This window comes from Lineus longissimus, chromosome 15 (genome assembly GCF_910592395.1).
Source record: "Lineus longissimus chromosome 15, tnLinLong1.2, whole genome shotgun sequence".
In the NCBI taxonomy this organism is placed as follows: domain Eukaryota; kingdom Metazoa; phylum Nemertea; class Pilidiophora; order Heteronemertea; family Lineidae; genus Lineus; species Lineus longissimus.
In genome coordinates, this window is record NC_088322.1 from 9,280,679 (window position 1) to 9,308,121 (window position 27,443).

Consider the following 27,443-nt stretch of genomic DNA (forward strand, 5'->3'; position numbering starts at 1 on the left):
TATTTAAATGTTTCCTCCGCTAACAAAATCATACATGTACTTGATAAATATTGACAACAAAATTTTAGATCATATCGGAGCTATAAGAACGCATGCTAAAATCAAAGACTTGCAAACTAAAATGCCAGTGACTTGTGTAGAGTTTAAAAAGAAGGTGAGACGAGGGCGGGCCTACCTTCAGTTCTTCCGTAACTTCCGGCACTTCCTGTTTATCAAGAAATTTGTTCCGGATGTCGCTGAACTTCCGGGCCTGTACTAAGATAGAGTCTTGAAGGTCTGAATGGGCTTTTTCGAAGTCTTCGAGTTGCTGTGAGAGGCCATAGAGTCTTGTGAGTCGGGTCTTGAATTCTCCGACCAACTGCAAAAATTAAAACGCAAATTATGAAATTCTGATGACGGAAGATAGAACATACTCCATCTTGAGTTTCAGGCCTTTTCGCCTACCGAGCTTATTTGATGTGTGCGAGGGGAGGAGCGTGCCAGCGTATGCTTCTGCTCCGCTGAACTGGACTCAAATTTCAACTACGTGTAGTAGTAATGTTGACGTAACGTGGAAAAGATAACACCAGCGTTAGTGACTAACGTTATTTCAAACAAACAGGTCCAGGTCATGGATTTGGGTCCCACCATATATACATGCAAGATACCTACGTCTTCACTTCTTTCTCGGAGTGCGTTGACCTTCTTCTCCAGGGAGATGAACTGGCCTTCCCGGCCGAGGTCCTTGGACTTGTCTCTCTCATCATCGAGGACGGCCCGGGCGTTATCCAGGTGAGTCTTCAGCAAGTCTTGCTCTTTCATGCTCTGTTCCATTAATTGCTGGAAGAAATAAAAGTTACAATGAGCATCTACTGGAAACGTGTCGGTAAGAGTCAGCAACAATGCATTACTGTCGTGTGTCCTTCTGTACGATGGGGGGGGGGGGGTGCGTTCAAGGGAAATATATCAAAAAGCAACTTGACAACGTTAGGGTTACTCAACCAGGTGTACCAGAATTTTGCCCAGAACACACAATCCATAATACTTTGAATATCCGAAAATGCTAGCAATCTAGGCTGTGAAACACATGTTACCAGTACTTATACATATTTTAGTGCCTCTGTCCATAAAAAAACGGCATGAAATGTGTCCGCATTAAGACGCGACATTCGCGTGATATAAGGTTTCTTGTATTGTCAAAAGGTTCCTCAGAACAATCTCGATGACACGAAATTCGTTTTTTACGTCTGTCGATAAAAAAACATTAGTCCATGTTCACCAGTTTAACAGTTCATCATCTTACATCGGACACTTTTAAAGTTTTATCTGACGCTAAATCTAAAATCCAGCAAACGAGGCATTACGATTCGACATTTTAAAAGAATAAAACAGAAAGAAAACACCAGGTTATATTCTGTCTGAGCTCTGGTTGTTATTTTAACAGTTTGTCGGACAAGTAAGCTTACATTTTTGAGACATGAGGATGTGTCTGGTAGGCCTAGGTGTTTGTCACTCCCAGGGCAGATTTGCTCCTGCAAATTTATCGTGCAGTTTTTACGAGCACTTGGTTTTCGTTAAGCATCAGTACACATACGAAAGCCCCTCAAAAGATACTTTGTTAAGTGGTAGAGCCTGCGCGAACAAGATTTGATTTCGGCAAGAACGAATCAGTTCGGTTTTGTCTCAACACTTTACTTTAAATCTGACGTGTTAAACGTTTCTTAGATACGTATTGGTACAAAGGCCTAGTTTGAAATATCGAATCCGCTCAATTAAACGACGGAGCCTCTGGCGTCTTTTCATGGAGAAGGTATGATTTCGTCGTGGCACAGACTCTGTGGTCAGGGCAAGTTGTTTCACCTGAGCCCCCGTTGAATATTTGATAGCCTCATCAGTAAAAAGACTGCCGATGAAACACAAAGCAGGCACAGTATAACACATGTTTGATTCAAATGAGCGAATCAGATTTAAAAACTATCGTTCTTTCAAAAGTTTCGCCAGCATATTTTTGGACAGACTATAATTTCATTCATATCTACCTCACGATTTATTTCATTTACATATACTACTGTGTAAACGCATGGTTTATCATTGAAATATTTAGGCTCTCGGGTAGTATTCAACAAAATATCATGCCCGTCCCAAGTTTATCATCAAATACATGAACGTGTACATCGGTTTACATTTTCTTGCATGGCATCGATAAGGCAGGAATCCCATTCCGTGAGCGGAGATTATAAGTGTGTTTTATATGGCAATGAATTCATAATGAAATTCATACCATTTCGGTTGAGAAAGTGTGGAATTTCGGCGTTTTCTCGAAGAAAATCTCTGGTTGTCCCCACCTTAGGACAACATTTCTAGATATATTCAGATTTAGGCTGAAAATCAGTCTTTATTTTCATTATCGTGGGGAGGCCTCGTCGGATATACTAAAACGTAAGCCAGTACGCTTCTTTGCAAACGTACACCGCATTAAACACAAATGGAAAACTTTAGCCAAATTTACCACATATTAAGCAGTTTTCTACTCCATTTGCTAAACATTATAGACAATGCTTAAAAGGCATTTATAAATTCTAAAGTGTTTAACAGAAAAAAGAAAACAAATTAAATATTTGAAAGAATCGAAAGGCGAGGCATTACTTTTCAAGTGGAGCGGAATTTTCGTAAAAGAGTGAAATAGAATTCTGGTCGCGAACAGAAGAAATATAAACAAAATTGAGTTGTAGTGCTTATTCATAAACCATGCTTTGGGGCATATTTTTATATTCTTATAGACTTTGTCAACAAAGAGGCCTACAAAATGTTGTGGGTTATGTTTTGCCTACACACTTCGGGGAACCGAAATGGTGTGGTTTACCACTCTGCCCTGTGTATATTCGCGGATTACCGGAACTTTAAATTGCATTAACACTTTTATACAAACTTAATGCAGTGCATTGGGGTGACATGGACTGAGAGTGAGTTTATGTCCCGTTATAAAAGCAAACAAATGGCTTGCAAAGAAAACGTGTGTTGTCAGTTGCAGCAGTCAGTGAAGCAGGCAGTTGCCTCTGATGCAAGTTAGGGGCTTAAATCGATTATTTCTCATTCTCATATATTTTTTTTCTCTGCCGACACTTACATAACAATTCAATTTACGCTTGTATCCAATCCATAAGTACTTCGTAACCGTAACCTATTGGAAGTCTATACACAAGCAGAGTCTTTCAAAACAACTCTGACTCAAGTAGCCATCCAAGCATCGCTAATTGATTTGCCAATTGAATTGTTTTGCTAATTGAAAGAACTACGTATCTCGGGCATTGTTGTCCAAAAGGTATCAAGCATTGGAATTCCTTTACCTTCAGCAGGCCTACTTAATTTTGTATGCTAATTGCGGGGCTAATTGCCTGTTGGTGTTGTAACATAGCATTGTTTTACAAACGCTGTCACCACAATCATCGGTTTTGCTTTGAAAAAATCCCATAAATTTTATAATGTTGCCAAATATGGCATTGAGAGTAGTTTAATATTCAGCGAAAGGCAGAGGATAGTGAAAACTAAGTACATAGACTGGGTTTAAAGGCATTTACTTCTCGATATGACTTTCGCTGTTCTCATAAAAAAATCAGCATGTATCAAAAAGGCAAGAAACATGTTTTAGTTGAGGACTCATAAGTGTTTTAGAGAGAGATCGGGGTCATCACGTCGATGTACAAATGCACTTAAAACTACATTACGACGAAAAACAAGGGTTTTGCCTTAGGAAATTTACTTTTAGTTGTCTGACCACAAGCACCTAGAGATGTTGTGATAACTCTAAAAGTCACACTTAACTTTGGCGACACCAAACTCATGATGGGATGTGCCAATATAAATATTAGATTCAAACCAAATCATATCCATGGCTGTGCCTTGTCTTCAAGTAATGACCGGGGGACGTGATTGTTCGATTGGAAAATATCACTTCCCTGAAGCAAGTTCGGCGTCTGAAGTCTTTCAAATAAAAAGACCACATGTATGATACTAGTGTCGGACTCTGATACTAGTGTCAGGTTTAGTCAACTTTTGAGAGTTGGCAGATAAGCGTGTTTTTGTGATTTTTAGCAGAGACAGTGGGTGATATGAATAAAGACTAGCAAATGCTTTTACTTCAATTTTGTACAGAAAGGCCTAGTGTAAATGTACATGGAGTTTTAGATAAAAGCATTTGCTAGTCTTTATTCGTATCACCCATAGTCTTCTCATGCCGTAGCCGCCTTTATTTTTCACATTGTTGGCCAAAGAGCGCATCAAGTTAAGCACCCTTTCAACATGTTTGCCTTTTCTTATCTTCTTAATTGGCCTACAGCATGTAAGGACACCGTTAGAAAATACCTAAGCAAATTACTGGCCTATGGAAAACTGACTGATCGAGCAATATGTGGGAAAGGTTTAAGCGTAAGAATCCGTAGGCCTACGTCATTGCTGTACTGATTGAGTTGAGGAGGCCCATCTGGCTGGCCATCAACGGTAAATTGCGAATTAAGAGAAGTAGACAAAATGTTTATTGCTAAGAAGCTCTTATTAATGTATACTTGAACAGGTCAACACTATACATTTGTTAGAGAAATAGCTAATCGCGTTTTCAATGGGTACTGGTTACTCAAATCTTATATTAAAATACATAACTTCCTTCTCAAAGTTGAAACGTCTAAAACCGCCAAAGCAAATAGTTAAGTTGACACAAAACTATGTGCAAACTATCACACAAGGGCTTTAGATAATAAATTCTTTTATGTCAACTTGCGTAATGGTATTTAATCGAATTATGATATCCTGTCATAATTTCGGGCAGTTACATTTCGTTACAGAAAGTGTGTGGTATTCGCTCCATGTATTGCACGATAACAGTTATACGTATTCAAGTAAAAAATATCACGATTAATAATTATAAGTTGGTGGGAGGTTGAACAATGAGAATGTGCATGCACCATGGAATTTTGTACTGTTTCAGTCACTTGCGCTGTACTCCATAGAAAGAATGTGAATTTCAGGCTTTTTAAAAACATATTGACTGAAGGCAAGCATCTGGCGTGCCTTTTGAACTGAGTGTCGCCAAGGGAAAATTAGTACAGTGCATTACATTCAATTTACACCACTACAAGAATCCGGGCCCTCAAAAGTTACAAAAGATTAAATGATGCATACCACAATCAAGAAGGTATCCCACAGCTTTTCTGTTACAAAGGTGTTGTCCCTAAATAGCACAAGAGGGATTAAATTTAGGATTTTGACTGCTTGATTTGGAATTGCCAAGGGCAAATTTCAACAAAAGTGGTACATTTATTTGAAGATAGTTGGGCGATGCTCAATCCATGTTCAATGTGTTGGGAATTGACGAGACAATTTCGCAATATTGTTTTGTCTCGTAATTTCTGTTGCTTTTCAGGCGTACGCTTTCAAGGGTTCTTCCGTCTACATGATGCATAAATATTTTAGGAGGTCGATGGCGGGCGTTTGATATACATTTTGGCCTCTTCACGGATTTTACGACATGCACCTGCAAACTGTGTTGAAAATTGCATCATGTTAATTGGTGTTTGTTTAAGTTGCCATCGTGCGAAACTGGCGATTTATGTACAAACATTGAGGGCCGCTTGTCGTCTGGCACCAGCCGAAGTGGCCTTAATTACTGTTTGTTTCGAGGCCACTTGAGACTTTCGACTGAATGTACATAAATTCCTCTAAAAATCGTCACACCTGGGCTGTATTGGCTCTTCAATTAAATATACCAAGGAAGTTTATTTTCCTTGAATATACTAAACCAAGCTTGTTTTACCAACTGATGCAAGTCCCTATTTTTTAGTTAACGTATGTACGAACTTAGTCACATATATCGTGCTCAAGCTTTCGGTGCCTTTTTATCTTACCCATATCTTTGACGCCAAATAAAGGAATTTAAAGCAGGATTTACATTACAAAACATATTAGTATAACGCCGTTTAAAATCTAAGGATCTAATGATATGAATAATCCTCACTTTGTGCCCCTATACATTCTTAAATAATCTTGCTTTGGAATGAAATGATCGCTATTGGCAAGTTAAATAAAACAAGTCTCGCTCGGACAGGACTAGGATGTGTTTACACAATCGAGGATTTTCGCTTGTTTTGGAGAGTTTAAACTATCAAGGCCACCTTTCGATCTCGTCCTCTAAGATTATTCATATTAACATGAATAAATAGCAAACATAAAAACGCTAAATCAATTACTGTGCTCGTCGCATTAACCCCTCATCCGTCTGGGTAAGATACTTATACCTTTTAAAGATATTTCTCTAAAGTATAAAAGTCAGGATATAATTTGACAGATCAGTAGGATATTTTGCCAAGTGATTACTAACACTGTCTCAACCCCGTCTTGCACGTTGTTAAAGTGCACCTTTCTGACGTGTATGACCTTGTGTATGACCATCACTTTATTTTTACAATGGCGGTTGTTTTCGGGCGCTTTCTGTAACAAAATTGAAACAAAAAAGTAAACATAACTCACCCGATGCTGCGCGATGGCCTCCCTGAGCGCCTCGGGGTTCTTCTCAGGGCACATCCGGCCAGCCAACGTATTCTCCGTATTCGCCACCCATTCCAGACTCCGCACCACTCCCTCCAAAGCATTGGTATAAACATCTCCAACGTTGAGGGACAGCGTTCCCTCCTTGTCAATCTTCGCGAAGCAATTTCCATTGATGACCTCTTTCTCTAATGCATCCCGTAATGGGTACGGTTTGTACCCCACTGGAGTACGGAACATCGTGCTTAAGGTTACTTCCTTTCTGTCGAGTAGATCCTGCACAGTCAGTTGCGCCGCGAGGATTGCATCCAGGTCCAAGTACGGGCAGATGACTTCACGACGTATTGCCTCTGCTATGGTTATCCGATCGTCGCTACTCGGGTCCTTGAATGTACACGTCACGGGAGAGAAGAACTTATCCTGAGTGCTTGCCTGGAAACTTGAAACTTTCTTCGTCGACACAATTAGGAAGAATACAAACTGTGGCTGGATTACAGCCCTTTTTATAGCCTCCTGGAAGGGGTGGGTCCGCCCTGTTGTGGGGTCTTTGCAATCTGCAGTGCTTGTGTCAATTAGGCCCTTGTCGATAAGGTTCCCCAGTGAGGCACTGCAAACAATGCCGGCTATTTTCTTAGCAGTTTCACGCTCGACGAGGTCCAAGTTTAGTGCCTGGGGGAGGGGGACCGCTGAGCGACCCTCTAGTGGGCCAACTTCAAACCGCGGGAGGTCTAGCACCCCTTCTAATACGGCGTCCTTGACAGTCAATTCATCACTCCGTATCGGGTGCTGTATTCCCTTTTGATTCAAGTCAATCTTTCCCCTTAGGAACTTCAAAGTCGCGATCGGTTCTAGAATCTCCACATTGTCTATTTTAGGAGTCATAACGTATCCAACCTCAGCCTCGCCCAACTCTATATTCCGCTTTGATTTCGGGTCAATAAACTCCAAACCTTTCGGATCAAATTTATCAACAGTCATGGCCCAGCTTAGACTCCCAACCCTATGGGACTTATAATCATGATAGAATACTTTTTCAGCGTCAACTGCGTTTTTCTTGAGCGCTTTTGCCAGAAGTTCACCCCGGGATAGTTTGTCTGTGTCCACCTTGAAATGATCCTTTAGGTAGCCTTTATTGTCCTGTAGAGTATTCTCCAAGCTGTGTGCCTCATAGACAGGCAGCATTTTCTCAACCAGGCCCTTGTCAACGTATCCCAAAGATGCTGCCTCCTGGATGCAGTAGACCTCACCCCGCGCTTTCATATACTCCAACGGATCCATCTTGAGGACGCCACTGGCTACAGCCTCATCAAAACCAATATCCAAACCCCCTTGTGGACTCTTCACTCCTAGTGGATAGCTCTTCAAAGAATGGCTCAACTTCTTGTAGAATGTGTCCACTGGACGGACGTCTGAGTTGCGGCGATACATCTCCGGGTCAAGATTTTCTGAGCCAAGGCTCGAGTCGTCCAAAATACTATCAGGTGTCTGAGCGTCTTTCAAATACCCACTTTCGTCGGCGCTCTGGAGTTTCTCCAATGAGTCCGGTACGATGGCTTCAACGTTGAAATCTATCCCCAAGTCCACTTTTTTTGTAGCTGGAAGTTCTCTGTCGGGAGTGCCCAGCTCCTCTGACGGGGACAAATAGTCAATGCCCGAATCTGGGTCGGAAAGGAAGCTAATCGCCTGCTTGTTTTTCTCGCAGGGGGCCTCCGGTTCTAGTCCCTCTTTCACTGGTTGTTGACAGGTATAAACTAAGTCAGCATCAATGCGTGGTGAGCATTCTGGATCAACTGCAGTGGCGACTCCGCACGGAATTTTTTCACCTGCTGTCTCACCGTCTCCGCCGATTTTGACCTTGAGTCCAGCGCCCTCTAGTGTCGGCGTAATATCAAATATGGCGTCGTTTGTTGTCGTGAATGGCCGCGATCCCTCCTCAGAACTTGAGCTATCTGTTCTAGCTCGTGATTCGTCAGCGTCGTAAGGATGTTCGCCTTTCTCTGCCACGCCCTCTATCGGCTCTTCGTCGTTATAGAATAATTTCGCCGATGACTGAACGACCTCAACTATATCCGGGTTTTCTAAGTCCTCCTTCTCCAACGCACGTGGTGTTGACTCCAAATCACCACTCAAACTATCAGGGGAGATGGGCCGCTCTAAGCTATCAATACTTGCCCGACTTCCAGGCCTGTCTACAGCCACAACATCGTCCTCGGGAAAAAATCCTTTAGCAGACGACCTTCGAACTTCTAACGCGATATTCCCGTCTTCGTCAACGTCTTCCGCACTGTATATAGCTTCCGACGTATCCCGTCGTCCACGTTTGTCATCAGTCGCCTGTTCGCCTAAACCAGGCTCAGAGTTTAATGCGTCAATGGGCTGTTGTACAGCATTATCATTCATGTGTTCTGGATATAAGTTAGCATTATCGTCCTCTCCATTTACATTGGCACTTGGTGTAAGTCCTTGCTTATTATTTTCCTCGTCAAAACATTCAGTCGGTTCTCTTGTAGTAATTTGACTTGGGGACAATTGGTCAACATGCCCAGGCCTTGTTCTCTCATTTAATCCATTCTCAAATCCAGGCTTATCCAGATTATCGTCAGAACCTGTGCTGACATCTGCTGGTGGTTGACCCAAAACAAGGTTTAGGTCCCAAGGAGCATCATTTACTTCTTTCTCGGTCACTTCCACGATCGCTTCCTCAACCATATCGCCCTCCAGCGGTGTGTCCGTCGCCGCCATTTCCCTATCCTTAAACAGTGTGCCAAATGCATCCTTATCTAATTGATCCAAAGCTTCCTCAAGATTCAACTTTGGCATTGACTTAACCAACTCCTCATCTGGCTTCTCCGTTACTGTCTCTTGACACTGTCCATCCTCAATTATAGGACTCTTCAACGCCTCCTGCACGGCCTCATTAACAGTTTCTTCCGCAAAGTCTTGGACCTTGTCCAGTTCCCCGTTAGCGAGGTTTCCATTTGCGCGCTCAGGATCTTTTGGGGCTCCTCCAAGGTCATCTACAGACATAAGGGTCGCCAGGTGCGGCCTATTCTTCTTGGACCTCACAGTATCCTTCTTCGGATACTCAAGCTTCCCAAGGGAATTCCTACTTTTCTTCCTCTTCTTCTCACGTTCAGTGGTCTCTCTCTTTCCTACTGGTTTCTTCGGATACTCCTTGGCATCTTCAGTTGCAGGGGTTACCTTAACAAACCCCTTCTTGATGGCAGTAGTCAACGGGATTGCTTCCTGTGTCTTCTGATTCAAGTACAAACTCTTCGGCAGATCTACCAGTGATTGCTCAACTGCTTGTTCGAGTGGCAACTTTTTACCAGTTTTAGGATCCACTGCGTAGAGTATGTCCATTGTAGCATATTTCAGTAGCTTTTTCTCAGCTGCGTCATGAAAAGATATTAGATCCCCGTTCTCAGGCATGTTGTAAGTCTTTGCGTCAATATCTAGCAATCCTATCTCAACTGCTTCTTCCATTGTTAGATCTCCCTTATGTCCTTTGTGGACGACAGCCCGAATGATCTTGACTGGATTCTGCACAAGTACGGCACGAACCAAACCCCGTTCTATCGCCGCTATCAAGGGAATGGCCTCATCGGTTTCCGGGAAGGTGTAGGTGCTCCTCGCAATATCAACCAATCCCTCCTTGACAGCATCTTCTAGCTCTAAATACTTGTCATCTCTCGGGTCATGCGCAGATTCGATCACAAATGTTTTTGTCTTCACAACGCCATCTTTGATTGCCTCGGATAACAAGTACTTTTCGTGAGTTCCAGGGTCGGTATAAAGTCCGGATTTCAGATCAGCACACTCAACCACGACAGCTTCTTCGATGGGCATCAGTGACTCTGCAATGCTGTCCAAAACGAACTCTGCCACGACTACTGGGTTCTTCATAAGCATGGCCTTGACCAAACCCTTTTCGATTGCAGTTTTTATGGGTATTGCTTTGTCATTTTTGTGATCCAGGTACAGGGACTTTAGTAGGTCCAACACCCTCGCTTCTGAACCTTCTGCTAAGGTCAACTCTTTCCCAGTTAGTGGATGGATAAGGTAATCAACACAGTACGTCTCGACCTTGACCTTCTTCGTCGCAATGGCGGATTTCAGGGGTATCTCCTGATGCGTCTTCGGATCAATGTAAACGCCATCCACCAAACTTAACAAGTCTTTCTGCAGTGCTTTCTCAACAGGGAGATACTTTGCTGATTTTGGATCAAATGCACCAACAACCACCTTTACGGGGTTCCTCGCTGGGATGCCCTTGACGTAACCCTGCTCAACAGCCTGCGACAGCAACATGGGCGCCTTCGTCTCATCCTCCTTGTAAGTTGCAGTATGTACGTCCAATATGTCCTTCACGGCTTCGTCCAATGGCAAGGATTTTCCACTGGAAGGGTCTTTAACCAACTCAACGAAGAGCGGAGTTCCAAGAACCAGTCCTTGTTTTGTGGCCGCTTGGATGGTCAATGCTTCTCCACTTGACGGGTCATGGTAGTGCCCAGTATCTGGTTTAATGATGCCGCGTTTAATAGCATCGAGTATTGGAATCTTCTTGAGTTTATTGGCAGTGTCCACAACTTGCTCTGGGCAGAATACAGGATTATACAGCGGCTTTGCATTGATCATTTCTTTTTCGTACGCAGTCAACAGCGGCATGATCTGAGACTTCAACGGGTTGATGTACGAATTATTTACGAGATCTACCACCCCCATTCTGACTGCCTGCTCTAGGGTGATGGCTTCTTCAGTATAGGGGTCCGTTACGTGTAAGATTATGAGTGTTGTCTCTGTTACGTAGCCCTCCTCTCGGGCCTTGGCCAAGGAGATTGGTTCTTCATCTTTTGTAACGTTCAGCTCCCCACCTGGCAAATCTAGCAACCCTTGCTTGATCGCCTCTTCTACTGGGAGTCTGCTTTCCATCTCCGGGCAGAATACACCATCCGTGCAGCTAACGTAGTTGCAAACAGGTACTGCAGTAATCTTATGGTCAGCTATTGCAGCAAGCATTGGAATCGGCTCAATCGTCAACGGGTCAATATAGACTGACTTTGGTAAGTCTACGACTCCCCTCTCCACTGCTTCTGAGAGGCTCAACTCTTCACCAGTGCTCGGGCAATACACGGACGCGATGCAGAACGGTATGAACTCCACATCACTATTCTCCTTACACAGGAATAGGGGTGTGGTTTCCCCAGTCATAGGGTTCTGGTAGACCCCCTTGGACAAATCCACAAGAGCTTCAGTGAATGCGTCGATGATCCCTATTCGTTTTCCATCAGATGGGTCCTTCACAGCATAAGCTACATACACAGGGTTCCTCGCAGGAATAGTTTTAACAAACCCTGCTTCCATTGCCTTTTGCAGTGGTAGCCCCTCACCCGATAAAACGTCTTTGTAGTTCGGCCCAATGGGATCAATCAACCCCTTGTCTATAGCCTGCTCCAATGAGACGTACTCTGACTTCTCTTGGTCAAGCACGCAGTACACTGACGCGGGAATTTCCGATACCAGGCCCTTTTCCTTGGCAGTTTCAAAAGGCATCTTCTCCTGAGATTTCGGAATAATGTACAAGCCCTTGTCTTCATCAACAAGGCCTAGTTTCTTAGCATCCTTGTAAGGATGTTCCTGACCTGTGTGTGGATTTAGGACGACAGTCTCAGAGGCAACTTGTGACCTGACTGGAATAGATTTAACTAACCCCATGGCTTGTGCTGTTGACAACGGTATTGGCTGGATCTTCTTTGGATCAATGTAGGTATTATCGGCTAAGTTAACAATGCCTTGCTCTGCCGCTACCGCCATTGATACGTCTTCTCCCGTGGTAGGATCGACTACCGAACAGACGTAAGTCGGAGTGGCCCGTAGGAACCAGTCTTCGATAGCCCTGTTGACCGTGTAGTCATGTTTGGTATCGGGATCGATGTACAGCCCATGGTTCAAATCAAACAAATCTGCTGCATCGCGTATGTTGACTATCAGGTCGGATTTCGTATCCAAGGCAGCAGTGACTGTGTAAACTGGGTTCCTATTCGGGACTGTTTTCACCAAGCCATCCGCAACTGCAACTAAGAGCGGCAGCGCCTCATGACCTTTGTAATACACACCATTGATGATATCCACCAGTTTCAACTCGACGGCTTTCTCCAGAGTATGCTCCTTTTTGGTTTCACTGTCTATGACTGAGGCTACATAGACTGGCGAGGATGTCACGAGACCTCTCTTGAGGGCTTCGGAAATTCTGACCTCCTTCTTGTCCGACTCATTGTATACTCCATTCTTGAGGTCAACTAGACCAGCTTCCACTGCTTCTTGTACAGGAATGTAATTTCCTTTAGCAGGATCGTACGCAGTCTCAGGGCTGAACACAGGATTCTTAACTTCTGTTGCTTGGATGTGGTTACTGTCTATGGCCTTATACAGAGGGGTTGGTGTAACCGCCCTGGGGTCGAGATACAGGCTCTTTGGTATGTCTATAAGCCCTTGAAGAGCAGCCTCTTCTAGAGTCAACTCTTGCGCAGTGACTGGGTCTACTACAAACTCCACATAGTAAGGGACCTCTCGGATGAAGTGCTGTTCCACTGATTTATGCAGTGGGACATTGACATCTTGTTCCTTATCCAAGTAGACACCCTTTTCGAGATCGACCAAGCTGTTCTCTATTGCGGCTTCGTAAGGTATCGCACAGTCTTCGGCCTGGTTCAATACATACTCTGCACAGTACACTGGGTTGCGAACAATGATTGCTTTGATCAATTCTTTCTCTAAAGCTATAAGGATTCTTACCTGATCACCAGTGCTAGGGTCGAAGCATGTACCCTTGGCCAAATCAATGACGCCTTGTTCAATTGCCTCAATCAATGCCAGTTCCTCTCCATCAGGATTAAGGACAGATACCACACACACAAGCAGACACTCAACAAGACCTTGTTTTACTGACTCATTTAATGGTACATCCTCTCCAGTCTTTGGATCCTTGCAAACGCCAGTCTCTAAGTCAATCAGACCTTTCTCCTCTGCAGCCTCCAATGGAATGAGATCGCCTGTCTCGGGGTCAAGCACAGACTTCGGACAGAGAACTGGTGCATTAACAGGCCTTGCTTTGATCAGGCCCCTCTCGACAGCCCTGCAGAACGGGATTGGTCTCACTTCCCTAGGATCGAGATAAATCCCTTTCGGGATGTCAATGATAGATTTTATCACTGCATCTTCTAGTGAAAGCTCTTCCCCTGTGATTGGGTCAACCACGCACTCCACATATATTGGCACGGCCTTGGCCAAGCCAGCCTTGATGGCTTGTTGTAACGGTAACTCCTCCTTGGTAACCAGATCAATGTAAACTCCCTTTGCTAAGTCGACAAGATGCTGTGCTTTGTCGTCATCAATACTGTAACACTCATCCGCGACTTTGTCCAAGACGTACTCCACCGAGTATACTGGATTTCGCACAGCATCTGCTTTGACCAGTCCTTGTTCTAAAGCCTCTTCAAAGGGCACTGGTCTATCAGAAACTGGATCAATATACAACGCTTTGCTGCAGTCTAGTAGTCCCTTTAACACAGCTTGTTCAAAAGAAGACTCCTCGTCAGTATGTTGGTTTTTCACGATTTCGACATAGAAAGGTTTCGCCTTGACTAAACCTCTTTCCAATGCTTGAGTTAATGGGATGTCCTCCCCTGACTCTGGATCCACGTATGTAGAGTGCAGTTTGTCAAACACACCAGCCTGCACTGCTTCCTTAATCGGCAAGGTCTCGCCCGTTGCAGGGTCAAATGCTGCAACTGGCTGCAGCACTGCGCTGCAGATTGGATGTGCTTTGACGTAACCTTCATCAATTGCTTGACATAGCGGTATTGGCAGAAGTGACTTTGGACAAATGTACACACTACAGGGTATATCGACTAAGCCGGTCAAGCAGGCCTCGGGTAAGCCTAGAAGCGCGTTAGGCGAACGAGGGCTTAGGACTCCTTCGATGTAAACAGGTCTAGCTTTAGCGAAGCCATGTTCTAAGGCATAACGCAGAGGGTAAACAGTGGAAGTCTCAGGGTCCGTGAAAAGTCCCTTTGTCAAATCGACCATTTTGGTTTCTACGGCTTCCTTGAGTGGAACTGATTCACCCGTGAGAGTGTCCGTGACGAATTCTATGCTGTACACGGGATTACTCAGAGGCACAGCCTTGATTAGGCCCTGGTCAATTGCTCGAATAATTGCGACCTTTTGGTTCGTTCCATGGTCGACGTACACACTTCTCTGTAGGTCCAATAGTCCTCTTTGCGTGGCTTCTTCCAGTGGGACCTCTTTCGCCGTTTCGAGGTCAGTGACTCTCTCGATGTAAAAAGGAACCGTGCAGACTTTCTCCTCTGCGATCGCCTTATAGAGTGGGACCTCCTGATGTGCCCTATCTAAATATACTCCCTTAGCAATATCTACGATACCTCTCTCCATTGCCTCCTCGAAGCTGACAAGCTCACTTTCGTCATAGATCTTGACTATTATATGAACCGGGTTTCGCACCTTTGTAACTCTAATGTAGCTTTCCCGAATGGCTACCTCGAAGTTGCACATATCTTGAGTCATCTTGTTGATATAGAGACATCTAGGTAGGTCTAGGATACCACTGATACCAGCCTCTTCCAGAGTGACATACTCATTGGTGGACGGGTCTAACACTGCGTCGACGTAAACTGATTCGACGCTGAGGAGAGCCGACTCCACTGCTTCAAGCAGGGACAACGTCTTTTCCAACTTCGTATCGATGAACTCATCCTTGGTAAAACTGACAAGTCCCTTCTTTTCGGCCTCTTCTATGCAGATACCTGTATCGTGTTTGGTATCTTGAAAACTGGTTGGATAGTTAATAGGATTCCTCAATGGAATTGCTTTCACCAGCCCTGTCTCAATCGCAGTACTCAGTGGTACCAATTTCTCTTCTTTTGTATCCAAGTACAGACTCTTCGGTATATCAAGCAAACCTCTAAAACAGGCCTGTTCAAGACTGTAGTAACTGTCTGTTGTCGTGTCTATCACATGCACTATGTATAAATAAACGACTCGGATCTTCTCTTCTTTCTTTGCTTCTTCGAATCCCAACAGATTTCCTGCAGGGTCATTGTACAAGCACTGTTCAATATCGAATAGCTTGATATGTTCCGCCTCCTCCGGGCTTAAGCTATTCCCAGTCTTCGGGTCGACAATCGCTTCAATACAGCAGACAGGATTCTTCACCAAAAGTGCTTGGACTAGATTCTCCTCACAAGCTTTGTACAGGGGCATGGTAGAACTATTCAGAGGGTCAACATACACACCCTTCTGCAAGTCTAGAATCCCTCTCGTTACGGAATCCTCCAGTGAGATTTCTTCTACTTTATCTATATCCGATACTGTCCAAACATAGCAGGGTATTGTTTTGAGTTTCCCCTCTTCTGCTGCCTTCTTCAATGGAATCCTGTCTCCAGATCCCGTGTCGATGTACTCGCCTTGAAGTAAGTCAAACATGCCTTTATTAGCAGCAGCTCCTAGGGAAATTTCTTCTCCAGTGTTAGGGTCCACAACTGTCACTGGGCACTCTACTGGATTCTTGACCCCTGTGGCCATGACCAGTCCTTTTTCAATCGCAGTTGTCAGTGGGAGAGGCTCCTTGGTGCACGGATCAATGTATAGAGAGTTTGCAACGTCTATTATGCCTTTCTCAGCTGCTGAATCCAAAGTGAGCAGTGTCTCGGTCAATGGGTCAAAGACGGAATCAACGTATACTGGTTTTACCGAGACAAGTCCTGCCTCTGCAGCCTCAGTTAATGGTATGGCTTCTCCCGTTTTCGGGTCAATGTATTTACCAGTGTTTGGATCAAAGAGACCATTCCCACACGCTTCCTGAACTGGCAGTGCGTCCTCGCCTACGGATTCAACGATGAAGACTGGATTTGAGACAGGTACGGAGGCAATCAGGTCATCTTCAATTGCTTGCTTCAGGGTAATCGGCTCGCCCGTTTTCGGATCTTTTTTGTAATGGTACTTCGGGATATCGAGTAGGAACCTCTCAACTGCGACTTCCAAGGGTACCTGTTCATCGGTTTTTGGGTCTGTGACAGTCATAATCTGCAGCGCGACTACCCCGACTAACCCCTTCTCAATAGCCTTCTCTAGAGGCATGGTTTCATTACTCTTAGGATCAACGTAGAGTCCACGCTTCAGGTCCACGATTCCATCTCGGACAGCTGCTGTGTCCGTGATGTCTTGCCCAGTCTTTGGGTTGAACACTGATTCTATTGCATGCACGGGATTTCTGACAGGCATGGCCTTGACTAAACCCATCTCCATCGCCTCTTGTATCGGCAACAGCTTCGTTGATTTCGGATCAAAGAAACCACCCTTTTCAAGATCGACAAACCCCTTTTCGATGGCTTCTTCAAGGGTCAGCTCTGCTCCAGTGTTTGGTTCAACAATACAGATGGGTGCGTATGTCTCCTTTCTCTCCGCAGTTCCCTTTAACAATTCTAAATCGATTGCCACCTTGGCTGGTATCTCCTTCAACGTGGTAGGCTCTATGTAGCACATGATGTCCGGATTATAATGACCTTGTTCTATCGCTTCTTTTAGTGGCAATTCCTCCCCGGTCTGTGACCTCACCGAATCGACTCTGAAGAATGTAACGGCCAATGGGCCACTTGGAACAGGTATGACGTCATCCAAATTCTTCCAATCCAGACCCAGATCGATTGGTGCAGACCTGACTTCTAGCATGGGTTGAGGCACAATTTCATCTTCATAATCCCCAACATTGCACGGCACTGCATTGATAAGGTTCTGGTCTATCGCCTGCTGGATGGGTACTGCTTTTCCAGTGTTTGGATTCTTGTAGTGATACTTTAGTAGGTCCAAAATCTGTCGCTCTACTGCTTCATCAAGAGAGAGCGTATCGCCGGCTCGAGGATCTATGACATTTAGGATCTGAACAGGGACGGTATGCACAACGCCTTGATTCACAGCCTTTTGAAACGGTATGGTCTCATCAGTTTTAGGGTTGTAATACGTGCCATTCTCAAGATCAACGATGCCTTGTTCCAAGGCATCTGATAAAGGAATCTTCTCGCTTGATGTAGGGTCAGCAACAGTGTCAATGAAGTACACAGGATTCTCCACTGGAGTCGCCCTTATGCGGCCATCCGCCATAGCATCTAGAATGGGTACAGGCCTCTTCGTCTTCGGTTGTAAGTAACAACCCTTATGTAGGTCTAATAACCCCATATCGCTTGCTTCGTAAATTGTCAGTTCTTTGCCAGTAGCTGGTTCAAGGACAGAGATAGCAATGAAAGTTTCCTTCGAATCGGGATTGCCTTTCATCAACCCGTGTTCTATTGCTTCGATGAGAGGAACCTCCTTGAGGGTTACTTGGTCTATGCAGGCCATCTTCTCTGGATCATAAAGACCTTTCTCAATTGCCACGGAGAGTGGAAGTTCTTTTCCATCTTTGTCTTTCACTGATTCCACTTTGAAGTCTGTGACAGTCAAGGGACCACTAAGGTAAGATATGACATCATCTTTTGTAGGTTTACCCTTCATCAGTCCCTCTTCAATGGCTTGTGGAATTTCAATCGCTTTCCCGGTTTTGGGTTCTACGTAGCATCCCTTCGCAAGGTCTAGTAGTCCCTTTTCGGTTGCTTCCTCAACTGTCAAATCTGCCCCTGCATCAGGATCCACAACTGACAAACTGGTGTACGTTTCCGTGTCTTCTGGGTGGCCTTGGATTAAACCAGACTCAATACTTTCTATGAGAGGAACCTCCTTCTGAGTGATTGGATCAATACAAGCCATCTTCTCTGGGTCATAGAGACCTTTCTCAATTGCCTCAGCGAGTGCAAGTTCATTTCCATCTTCGTCTGTGACTGATTCCACTTTGAAGTCTGTGACAGTCAGAGGGCCACTCAGGTAAGAAATGACATCATCTTTCGTAGATTTACCCTTCATCAGTCCTTGTTCAAGAGCTTGTGGTATTTGAATTGCTTTCCCGGTTTTGGGATCTACGTAGCATCCCTTCTCAGGGTCTAGTAGTCCCTTTTCGGTTGCTTCTTCAATTGTCAACTCTGTCCCTGTATCAGGATCTAGAACGGTCAAGCAAGAGTAGGTTTCGGTGTCCTCTGGCTTGCCTTTGATTAAGCCAGTCTCTATAGCTTCAATGAGGGGAATTTCCTTCTGAGTGTTTGGATCGATGCAAGACATCATCTCTGGATCATAAAGACCTTTCTCAATTGCCTCAGCGAGTGGAAGTTCATTTCCATCTTTCTCTGTGACTGATTCCACTTTGAAGTCTGTGACAGTCAGGGGGCCACTCAGGTAAGAAATGACATCATCTTTCGTAGGTTTACCCTTCATCAGTCCCTCTTCAATGGCTTGTGGTATTTGAATCGTTTTCCCTGTTTTGTGATCTACGTAGCATCCCTTCTCAGGGTCTATTAGTCCCTTTTCGGTTGCTTCCTCAATGGTCAATTCAGCACCTGTATCAGGCTCCACAACTGACAAACTTGTGTACGTTTCCGTGTCTTCTGGGTGGCCCTGGATTAAGCCAGTCTCAATAGCTTCCGTGAGAGGAACCTCCTTATGGGTGATTGAATCGATACAAACCATCTTCTCTGGATCATAAAGACCTTTCTCAATTGCCTCGGTGAGTGGAAGACCATTTCCATCTTTATCTTTGACTGATTCAACTTTAAAGTCTGTGACAGTCAAAGGACCACTCAGGAAAGATATGACATCATCTTTTGTAGGCATACCTTTCATTAGTCCCTTTTCAATGGCTTCTGGAATTTGAATAGCTTTCCCTGTGTTGGGATCAACGTAGCATCCCTTCTCAGGGACTATTAGTCCCTTTTCGGTCGCTTCCTCAATTGTCAATTCAGCACCTGTATCAGGATCCACAACTGACAAATTTGTGTACGTTTTGGTGTCTTCTGGGTGGCCCTGGATTAAGCCAGTCTCAATAGCTTCTGTGAGAGGAACCTCCTTATGGATGATTGAATCGATACAAACCATCTTCTCTGGATCATAAAGACCTTTCTCAATTGCCTCAATGAGTGGAAGCTCATTTCCATCTTCGTCGTTGACTGATTCCACTTTGAAGTCTGTGACAGTCAAAGGACCGCTCAGGAAAGATATGACATCATCTTTTGCAGGCATACCTTTCATTAGTCCCTCTTCAATGGCTTCTGGAATTTGAATAGCTTTCCCTGTGTTGGGATCAACGTAGCATCCCTTCTCAGGGACTATTAGTCCCTTTTCGGTCGCTTCCTCAATTGTCAATTCAGCACCTGTATCAGGATCCACAACTGACAAATTTGTGTACGTTTTTGTGTCTTCTGGGTGGCCCTTGATTAAGCCAGACTCAATACTTTCTATGAGAGGAACCTCCTTCTGAGTGATTGGATCGATACAAGCCATCTTCTCTGGATCATAGAGACCTTTCTCAATTGCCTCAGCGAGTGCAAGTTCATTTCCATCTTCGTCTGTGACTGATTCCACTTTGAAGTCTGTGACAGTCAGAGGGCCACTCAGGTACGAAATGACATCATCTCTCGTAGGTTTACCCTTCATCAGTCCTTGTTCAAGGGCTTGTGGTATTTGAATTGCTTTCCCGGTTTTGGGATCTACGTAGCATCCCTTCTCAGGGTCTAGTAGTCCCTTTTCGGTTGCTTCTTCAATTGTCAACTCTGTCCCTGTTTCAGGATCTAAGACGGTCAAGCAAGAGTAGGTTTCGGTGTCCTCTGGCTTGCCTTTGATTAAGCCAGTCTCTATAGCTTCTATGAGGGGAATTTCCTTATGAGTGATTGGATCGATATAGACCATCTTCTCTGGATCATAAAGACCTTTCTCAATTGCCTCAGCGAGTGGAAGTTCATTACCATCTTTGTCTGTGACTGATTCCACTTTGAAGTCTGTGACAGTCAAAGGGCCACTCAGGTAAGAAATGACATCATCTTTCGTAGGTTTACCCTTCATCAGGCCCTCTTCAATGGCTTGTGGTATTTGAATTGCTTTCCCTGTTTTGGGATCTACGTAGCATCCCTTCTCAGGGTCTATTAGTCCCTTTTCGGTTGCTTCCTCAATGGTCAATTCAGCACCTGTATCAGGCTCCACAACTGACAAACTTGTGTACGTTTCTGTGTCTTCTGGGTGGCCCTGGATTAAGCCAGACTCAATAGCTTCCGTGAGAGGAACCTCCTTATGGGTGATTGAATCAATACAAACCATCTTCTCTGGATCATAAAGACCTTTCTCAATTGCCTCAGTGAGTGGAAGACCATTTCCATCTTTGTCTTTGACTGATTCAACTTTGAAGTCTGTGACAGTCAAAGGACCACTTAGGAAGGATATGACATCACCTTTTGTAGGTATACCTTTCATTAGACCCTCTTCAATGGCTTCTGGAATTTGAATAGCTTTCCCTGTGTTGGGATCAACGTAGCATCCCTTCTCAGGGACTATTAGTCCCTTTTCTGTCGCTTCCTCAATTGTCAATTCAGCGCCTGTATCAGGATCCACAACTGACAAACTTGTGTACGTTTTTGTGTCTTCTGGATGGCCCTTGATTAAGCCAGACTCAATACTTTCTATGAGAGGAACCTCCTTCTGAGTGATTGGATCGATACAAGCCATCTTCTCTGGATCATAGAGACCTTTCTCAATTGCCTCAGCGAGTGCAAGTTCATTTCCATCTTCGTCTGTGACTGATTCCACTTTGAAGTCTGTGACAGTCAGAGGGCCACTCAGGTAAGAAATGACATCATCTTTTGTAGGTTTACCCTTCATTAGTCCTTGTTCAAGGGCTTGTGGTATTTCAATTGCTTTTGCGGTTTGGGGATCTACGTAGCATCCCTTCTCAGGGTCTAGTAGTCCCTTTTCGGTTGCTTCTTCAATTGTCAACTCTGTCCCTGTATCAGGATCTAAGACTGACAAGCAAGAGTAGGTTTCGGTGTCCTCTGGCTTGCCTTTGATTAAGCCAGTCTCTATAGCTTCAATGAGGGGAATTTCCTTCTGAGTGATTGGATCAATATAGACCATCTTCTCTGGATCATAAAGACCTTTCTCAATTGCCTCAATGAGTGGAAGCTCATTTCCATCTTTGTCGTTGACTGATTCCACTTTGAAGTCTGTGACAGTCAAAGGACCGCTCAGGTAACAAATGACATCATCTTTCGTAGGTTTACCCTTCATCAGTCCTTGTTCAAGGGCTTGTGGTATTTGAATCGCTTTCCCTGTGTTGGGATCTACGTAGCATCCCTTCTCAGGGTCTATTAGTCCCTTTTCGATCGCTTCCTCAATTGTCAAATCAGCACCTGTATTAGACTCCAAAACTGACAAACTGGTGTACGTTTCCGTGTCTTCTCGGTTGCCCTGGATTAAACCAGACTCAATACTTTCTATGAGAGGAACCTCCTTCTGAGTGATTGGATCGATACAAGCCATCTTCTCTGGATCATAAAGACCTTTCTCAATTGCCTCAATGAGTGGAAGACCATTTCCATCTTTGTCTTTGACTGATTCCACTTTGAAGTCTGTGACAGTCAAAGGACCGCTCAGGTAACAAATGACATCATCTTTCGTAGGTTTACCCTTCATCAGTCCTTGTTCAATGGCTTGTGGTATTTGAATCGCTTTCCCTGTGTTGGGATCTACGTAGCATCCCTTCTCAGGGTCCATTAGTCCCTTTTCGGTTGCTTCCTGAATGGTCATTTCTGCACCTGTACCAGGCTCCACAACTGACAAACTGGTGTACGTTTCCGTGTCTTCTGGGTGGCCCTGGATTAAGCCAGTCTCAATAGCTTCTGTGAGAGGAACCTCCTTATGGGTGATTGGATCGATACAAGCCATCTTCTCTGGATCATAAAGACCTTTCTCAATTGCATCGGCGAGTGGAAGACCATTTCCATCTTTGTCTTTGACTGATTCAACTTTGAAGTCTGTGACAGTCAAGGGACCACTCAAGTAAAATATGACATTTTCCTTTGACGGTTCACCCTTCATCAGACCCTCTTCAATCGCCTCCGGTATTGAAATAGCCTTTCCTGTTTCGAGGTCTATATAGCATCCATTCTCGCGGTCTATTAATCCCTTTTCGGTTGCTTCTTCAATTGTCAACTCTGTCCCTGTATCAGGATCTAAGACTGACAAGCAAGAGTAGGTTTCGGTGTCCTCTGGCTTGCCTTTGATTAAGCCAGTCTCTATAGCTTCTATGAGGGGATGTTCCTTCCGAGTGATTGGATCGATATAGACCATCTTCTCTGGATCATACAGACCTTTCTCAATTGCCTCAGTGAGTGGAAGTTCATTTCCTTCTTTGTCTGTGACTGATTCAACTTTGAAGTCTGTGACAGTCAGAGGGCCACTCAGGTAAGAAATGACATCATCTTTCGTAGGTTTACCCTTCATCAGGCCCTCTTCAATGGCTTGTGGTATTTGAATTGCTTTCCCGGTTTTGGGATCTACGTAGCATCCCTTCTCAGGGTCCATTAGTCCCTTTTCGGTTGCTTCCTGAATGGTCATTTCTGCACCTGTACCAGGCTCCACAACTGACAAACTGGTGTACGTTTCCGTGTCTTCTGGGTGGCCCTGGATTAAGCCAGTCTCAATAGCTTCTATGAGAGGAACCTCCTTATGGGTGATTGGATCGATACAAGCCACCTTCTCTGGATCATAAAGACCTTTCTCAATTGCCTCGGTGAGTGGAAGACCATTTCCATCTTTGTCTTTGACTGATTCAACTTTGAAGTCTGTGACAGTCAAAGGACCACTCAAGTAAAATATGACATTTTCCTTTGACGGTTCACCCTTCATCAGGCCCTCTTTAATCGCCTCCGGTATTGAAATAGCCTTCCCTGTTTCGAGGTCTATATAGCATCCATTCTCGCGGTCTATTAATCCCTTTTCGGTTGCTTCTTCAATTGTCAACTCTGTCCCTGTATCAGGATCTAAGACTGACAAGCAAGAGTAGGTTTCGGTGTCCTCTGGCTTGCCTTTGATTAAGCCAGTCTCTATAGCTTCTATGAGGGGAATTTCCTTTTGAGTGATTGGATCGATATAGACCATCTTCTCTGGATCATAAAGACCTTTCTCAATTGCCTCGGCGAGTGGAAGTTCATTACCATCTTTGTCTGTGACTGATTCCACTTTGAAGTCTGTGACAGTCAGAGGGCCACTCAGGTAAGAAATGACATCATCTTTCGTAGGTTTACCCTTCATTAGTCCCTCTTCAATGGCTTGTGGTATTTGAATTGCTTTTCTTGTTTTGGGATCGACGTAGCATCCCTTCTCACGGTCTATTAGTCCCTTTTCGGCAGCTTCCTCAATGGTCAATTCTGCACCTGTATCAGGCTCCACAACTGACAGACTGGTGTACGTTTCCGTGTCTTCTGGGTGGCCCTTGATTAAGTGAGTCTCAATAGCTTCTGTGAGAGGAACCTCCTTATGGGTGATTGCATCGATATAGGCCATCTTCTCAGGATCATAAAGACCCTTCTTAATTGCCTCAGTGAGTGCAATCTCATTTCCATCCTGATCTTTGACCGATTCGACTTCGAAATCAGTGACAGTCAATGGGCCACTCAAGAATGAAATGATATCACCCTTATCATCCTCGGCCTTGGTTGCCATTATCAGTCCCTCCTCGATGGCCTCCGCTATTGGCACTGCCTTCATGGTTTTCGGGTGCAAGAAGCATCCCTTTTCCAGGTCTATTAGTCCTTGGTCGGATGCTTCTTGAATGGTCAATGTTGCCCCAGTAACAGGATCTACAACATACAGGCTTGCGTAGGTCTCTTTATCTTCTTGATGGCCCTTGATTACGCCTAGTTCTATTGCCTCCTGGACAGGGATCTGCTTGTGGGTTACTGGGTCTATGTAGGCCATCTTTTCCGGTTCATAAAGCCCCCTCTCGATTGCCTCCGAGAGTGGTATTACATTTCCATACTTGTCTTTCACGGATTCTACTTTGAAGTCTGTGACAGTCAAAGGACCGCTCAGGTATGAAATTACATCTTCCTTGGTTGGAGAAGCCTTCATCAGTCCTTCTTCAATGGCCTCTGGTATCGGAATAGCTTTCCCTGTTTTGGGGTCTATGTAGCAGCCCTTTTCAATATCAATCAGCCCTTTTTCAACAGCATCCTCTATTGACAGTTTAGCGCATGTATCAGGATCCACAACTGACAGACTAGTGTAGGTTTCTGTTTCCTCCGGGTTTCCTTTGATTAATCCAATTTTTATGGCTTTAATGAAAGGAGTTTCCTTGCGCGTGACTGGGTCTATGTAGGCCATCTTCTCTGAATCATAGAGCCCCTTCTCGATTGCCTCCGAGAGTGGAATTTCATTTCCATCCTGGTCTTTGACATATTCTACTTTGAAGTCTGTGACAGTCAAAGGACCGCTAAGGAAAGAGATTACATCTTTTTTATCGTCTTTCGTCTCTGGCAGTGGAATGGCTTTCTTAGTTTTGGGATGTATGAGGCAACCTTTCTGAAGATCAATGAGGCCTCTTTCGCCCGGTCTGTCAGTCGTCATCTTTGTTTCTCTATCCGGATCAAATATACAAAGTGTGTTGTAGGTATTTTTATTCACCGGCGTACCTTTTACTATGCATTTTTCTACCGCATCGTGGATTGGGATTTCTTCCTGGGTAACGGGGTCTATATAGACCACCTTATCGGGATCATAGAGGCCCTTGGCGACCGCCTCGCCAAATGACAACTCATGCCCCTCATTGTCTTTGACTGAGTCTACTCTGAAGTCCGTAAGTGTCAAAGGCCCACTCAGGAAAGAAATGACATCTTCATGATCATCTTGGAGCGGGGTTCCCTTCATAAGGCCTTCATCGATAGCCTCTTGCAATGGGATATCTTGTCCTGTTTTAGGGAGAATGAAGCAGTTTCTGTCGAGGTCTATAAGTCCTCGTTCACACGCCTCCTCAATGCTCAGCTCAGCCCCTGTGTCGGGGTCCATGACACACAGGGTGGCATAGGTTCCTTTACCAACGGGTTGGCCCTTCACTAGGCCTAGTTCTATTGCCTCCTGAACAGGTATTTCTTTCTGTGTAACCGGATCTGTGTAGGCAATCTTGTGTGGGTCAAACAGACCCTTGGCCTTAGCCTCTTCCAGAGGCACCTCGTTACCATCTGGGCCAGTAATTGACTCGACTTTGAAATCTGTAACAATCAGAAGGCCCGTCACGTAAGAAATGACATCATCCATATCCTCCCAATCCGAGGTGTCAAACTGACTTGGTGTGGACCTGTTTTCTCTGATGACTTCTGGTATGATTTCTTCAAGCTCGTTCAGGTCTTCAGCAACGTAATCACCAGGTAGGAATTGTTTAGCTGATGACCTATAAACTATTTCAACACCTTCTGGTAGTTTCGCTTCTAGCCCTAACGAGTCAAATATGTCAATCGGGGATGATTTTATTGTCTCTGCTGTCTGATGCTCAATGGTATCTTCTTGGACGACACAATCGTTGAAGGTTTCTCTTGGTTTTTCGGCAAAGCAGACCTCCTTCCTCTCCACTGCTTTGACAACAGGTTGGGCGACAACCATTCCCAATTTAATTGCCTCATACAGGGGAATCTGTACTTCTTTCTCCGGGTTAATGAACAACTGTTTATCTGGGTCCAGAAAACCTTGTTCAACTGCTTCGCTCAGCTGTGTTTCTGCGTTGGTGATCGGATCGACTATGAATTCTACTCTAAAAATCAACACGCCGTTACCAGTTTCGACTTCGATATCATTAGGTGTACTGTCCCATTTTTGTATCAGTAAGTCCTTGGCAACGGCATCAGGGATTGTCATCCTCTCTTCCGCCTTCAGGTCGACAAAGAGCTCATCCTCCGGCAGTATAATTCCAAGATCTAATGCCTCATCTACAGTCACCTGTGTCATCGTTCTCGTATCAACAGCACCAGAAATACAGAACTCCTTGGTCTTATAGACTGTTGTAACTGTAGACTCGACCACGTTGGACACCATCTCGGCCATGATTAATCCTTGGTTCATTGCTTCAGCAATCGGCATCGTTTCTTTGGTCACAGGGTTAAAATAAATCCCCTGTTCTTGGTCCACGATTCCTTCCTTGATCGCATCAAACATACTGATCTCGTCACCAGTTGTTGGGTCTATGACACAAGTAATGACAAAACTACTTGTCTCTTGCGTCTCCATTAGAACCATATCCACGGTTTCCTCTTCTGTGCACTCGACAGTCTCTTCATGAGTGACCTCTTCGAAGAAGTTCGACTCCTGCTCCAAGGACTTGCCTGGGATCACTTCACGCTGGACTAACTCCCCTCCCAGCTCAAGCGACGCGTAGGGCGACTCATGTGCAAGTTGCAGCGTCGTCATCTCTATGTGTTCTTCCATTTCTTCAGTTCTGTTATCAGCTGTCATCAAGTCACCTTCGTCCAGCTGTGGCGTCCTCTCGTGGACGAAGATGAAACTAACGTCATCTTGCTCGGGAGTTGCTCCCTTTGATTGCCGTTTGCCCTCGAATCTTGGGTCGATTCTGAAAAGTAGTTGTGTGCTATATTGCACCTTTAAGAGCAGAACTGCCCGACTTGGTCTGTCATCGGCATTCTGGCATCTACTTCACGGTCAGCACGTTTGTTTACAGAAATAGACAGTTTGGAATGAAGTATATTTATTCTGTTGTTCCTATATCTTTTATCAACTATAGATCAGTTACGAATGTTGAACTTTCTAGCTATTGTTCAAAAGACTAGCTCTTAAATTGTTCTATTTCGAGATACAGGGAGCTTTTTTATCAAATAATCATTTCCAATTCATTAACGAGCGAAATTATTGGATTGCTTCTGCCTGTTCAGTTCAGTTCATTATCACGTGTACCACTCAACCTATCCTGCTTTCTACCGTCATGTTAGGGCTTTCAA

At 44.6% G+C, this 27,443-nt stretch overlaps 1 protein-coding gene across 1 annotated transcript in view; it reads right to left on the reverse strand.

The window, feature by feature from the left end:
• Nucleotides 1–27,443, reverse strand: part of LOC135499414 (uncharacterized) — a 75,814-nt gene that overhangs the window by 46,451 nt on the left and 1,920 nt on the right. The window contains exons 4-6 of the mRNA XM_064790157.1: nucleotides 6,499–27,058; nucleotides 652–819; nucleotides 176–358 (exon numbers count right to left, since the gene is read on the reverse strand). Coding sequence (XP_064646227.1) covers nucleotides 176–358; nucleotides 652–819; nucleotides 6,499–27,058 — 20,911 coding nt within the window. The remainder of the gene's footprint in view (nucleotides 1–175; nucleotides 359–651; nucleotides 820–6,498; nucleotides 27,059–27,443) is intronic.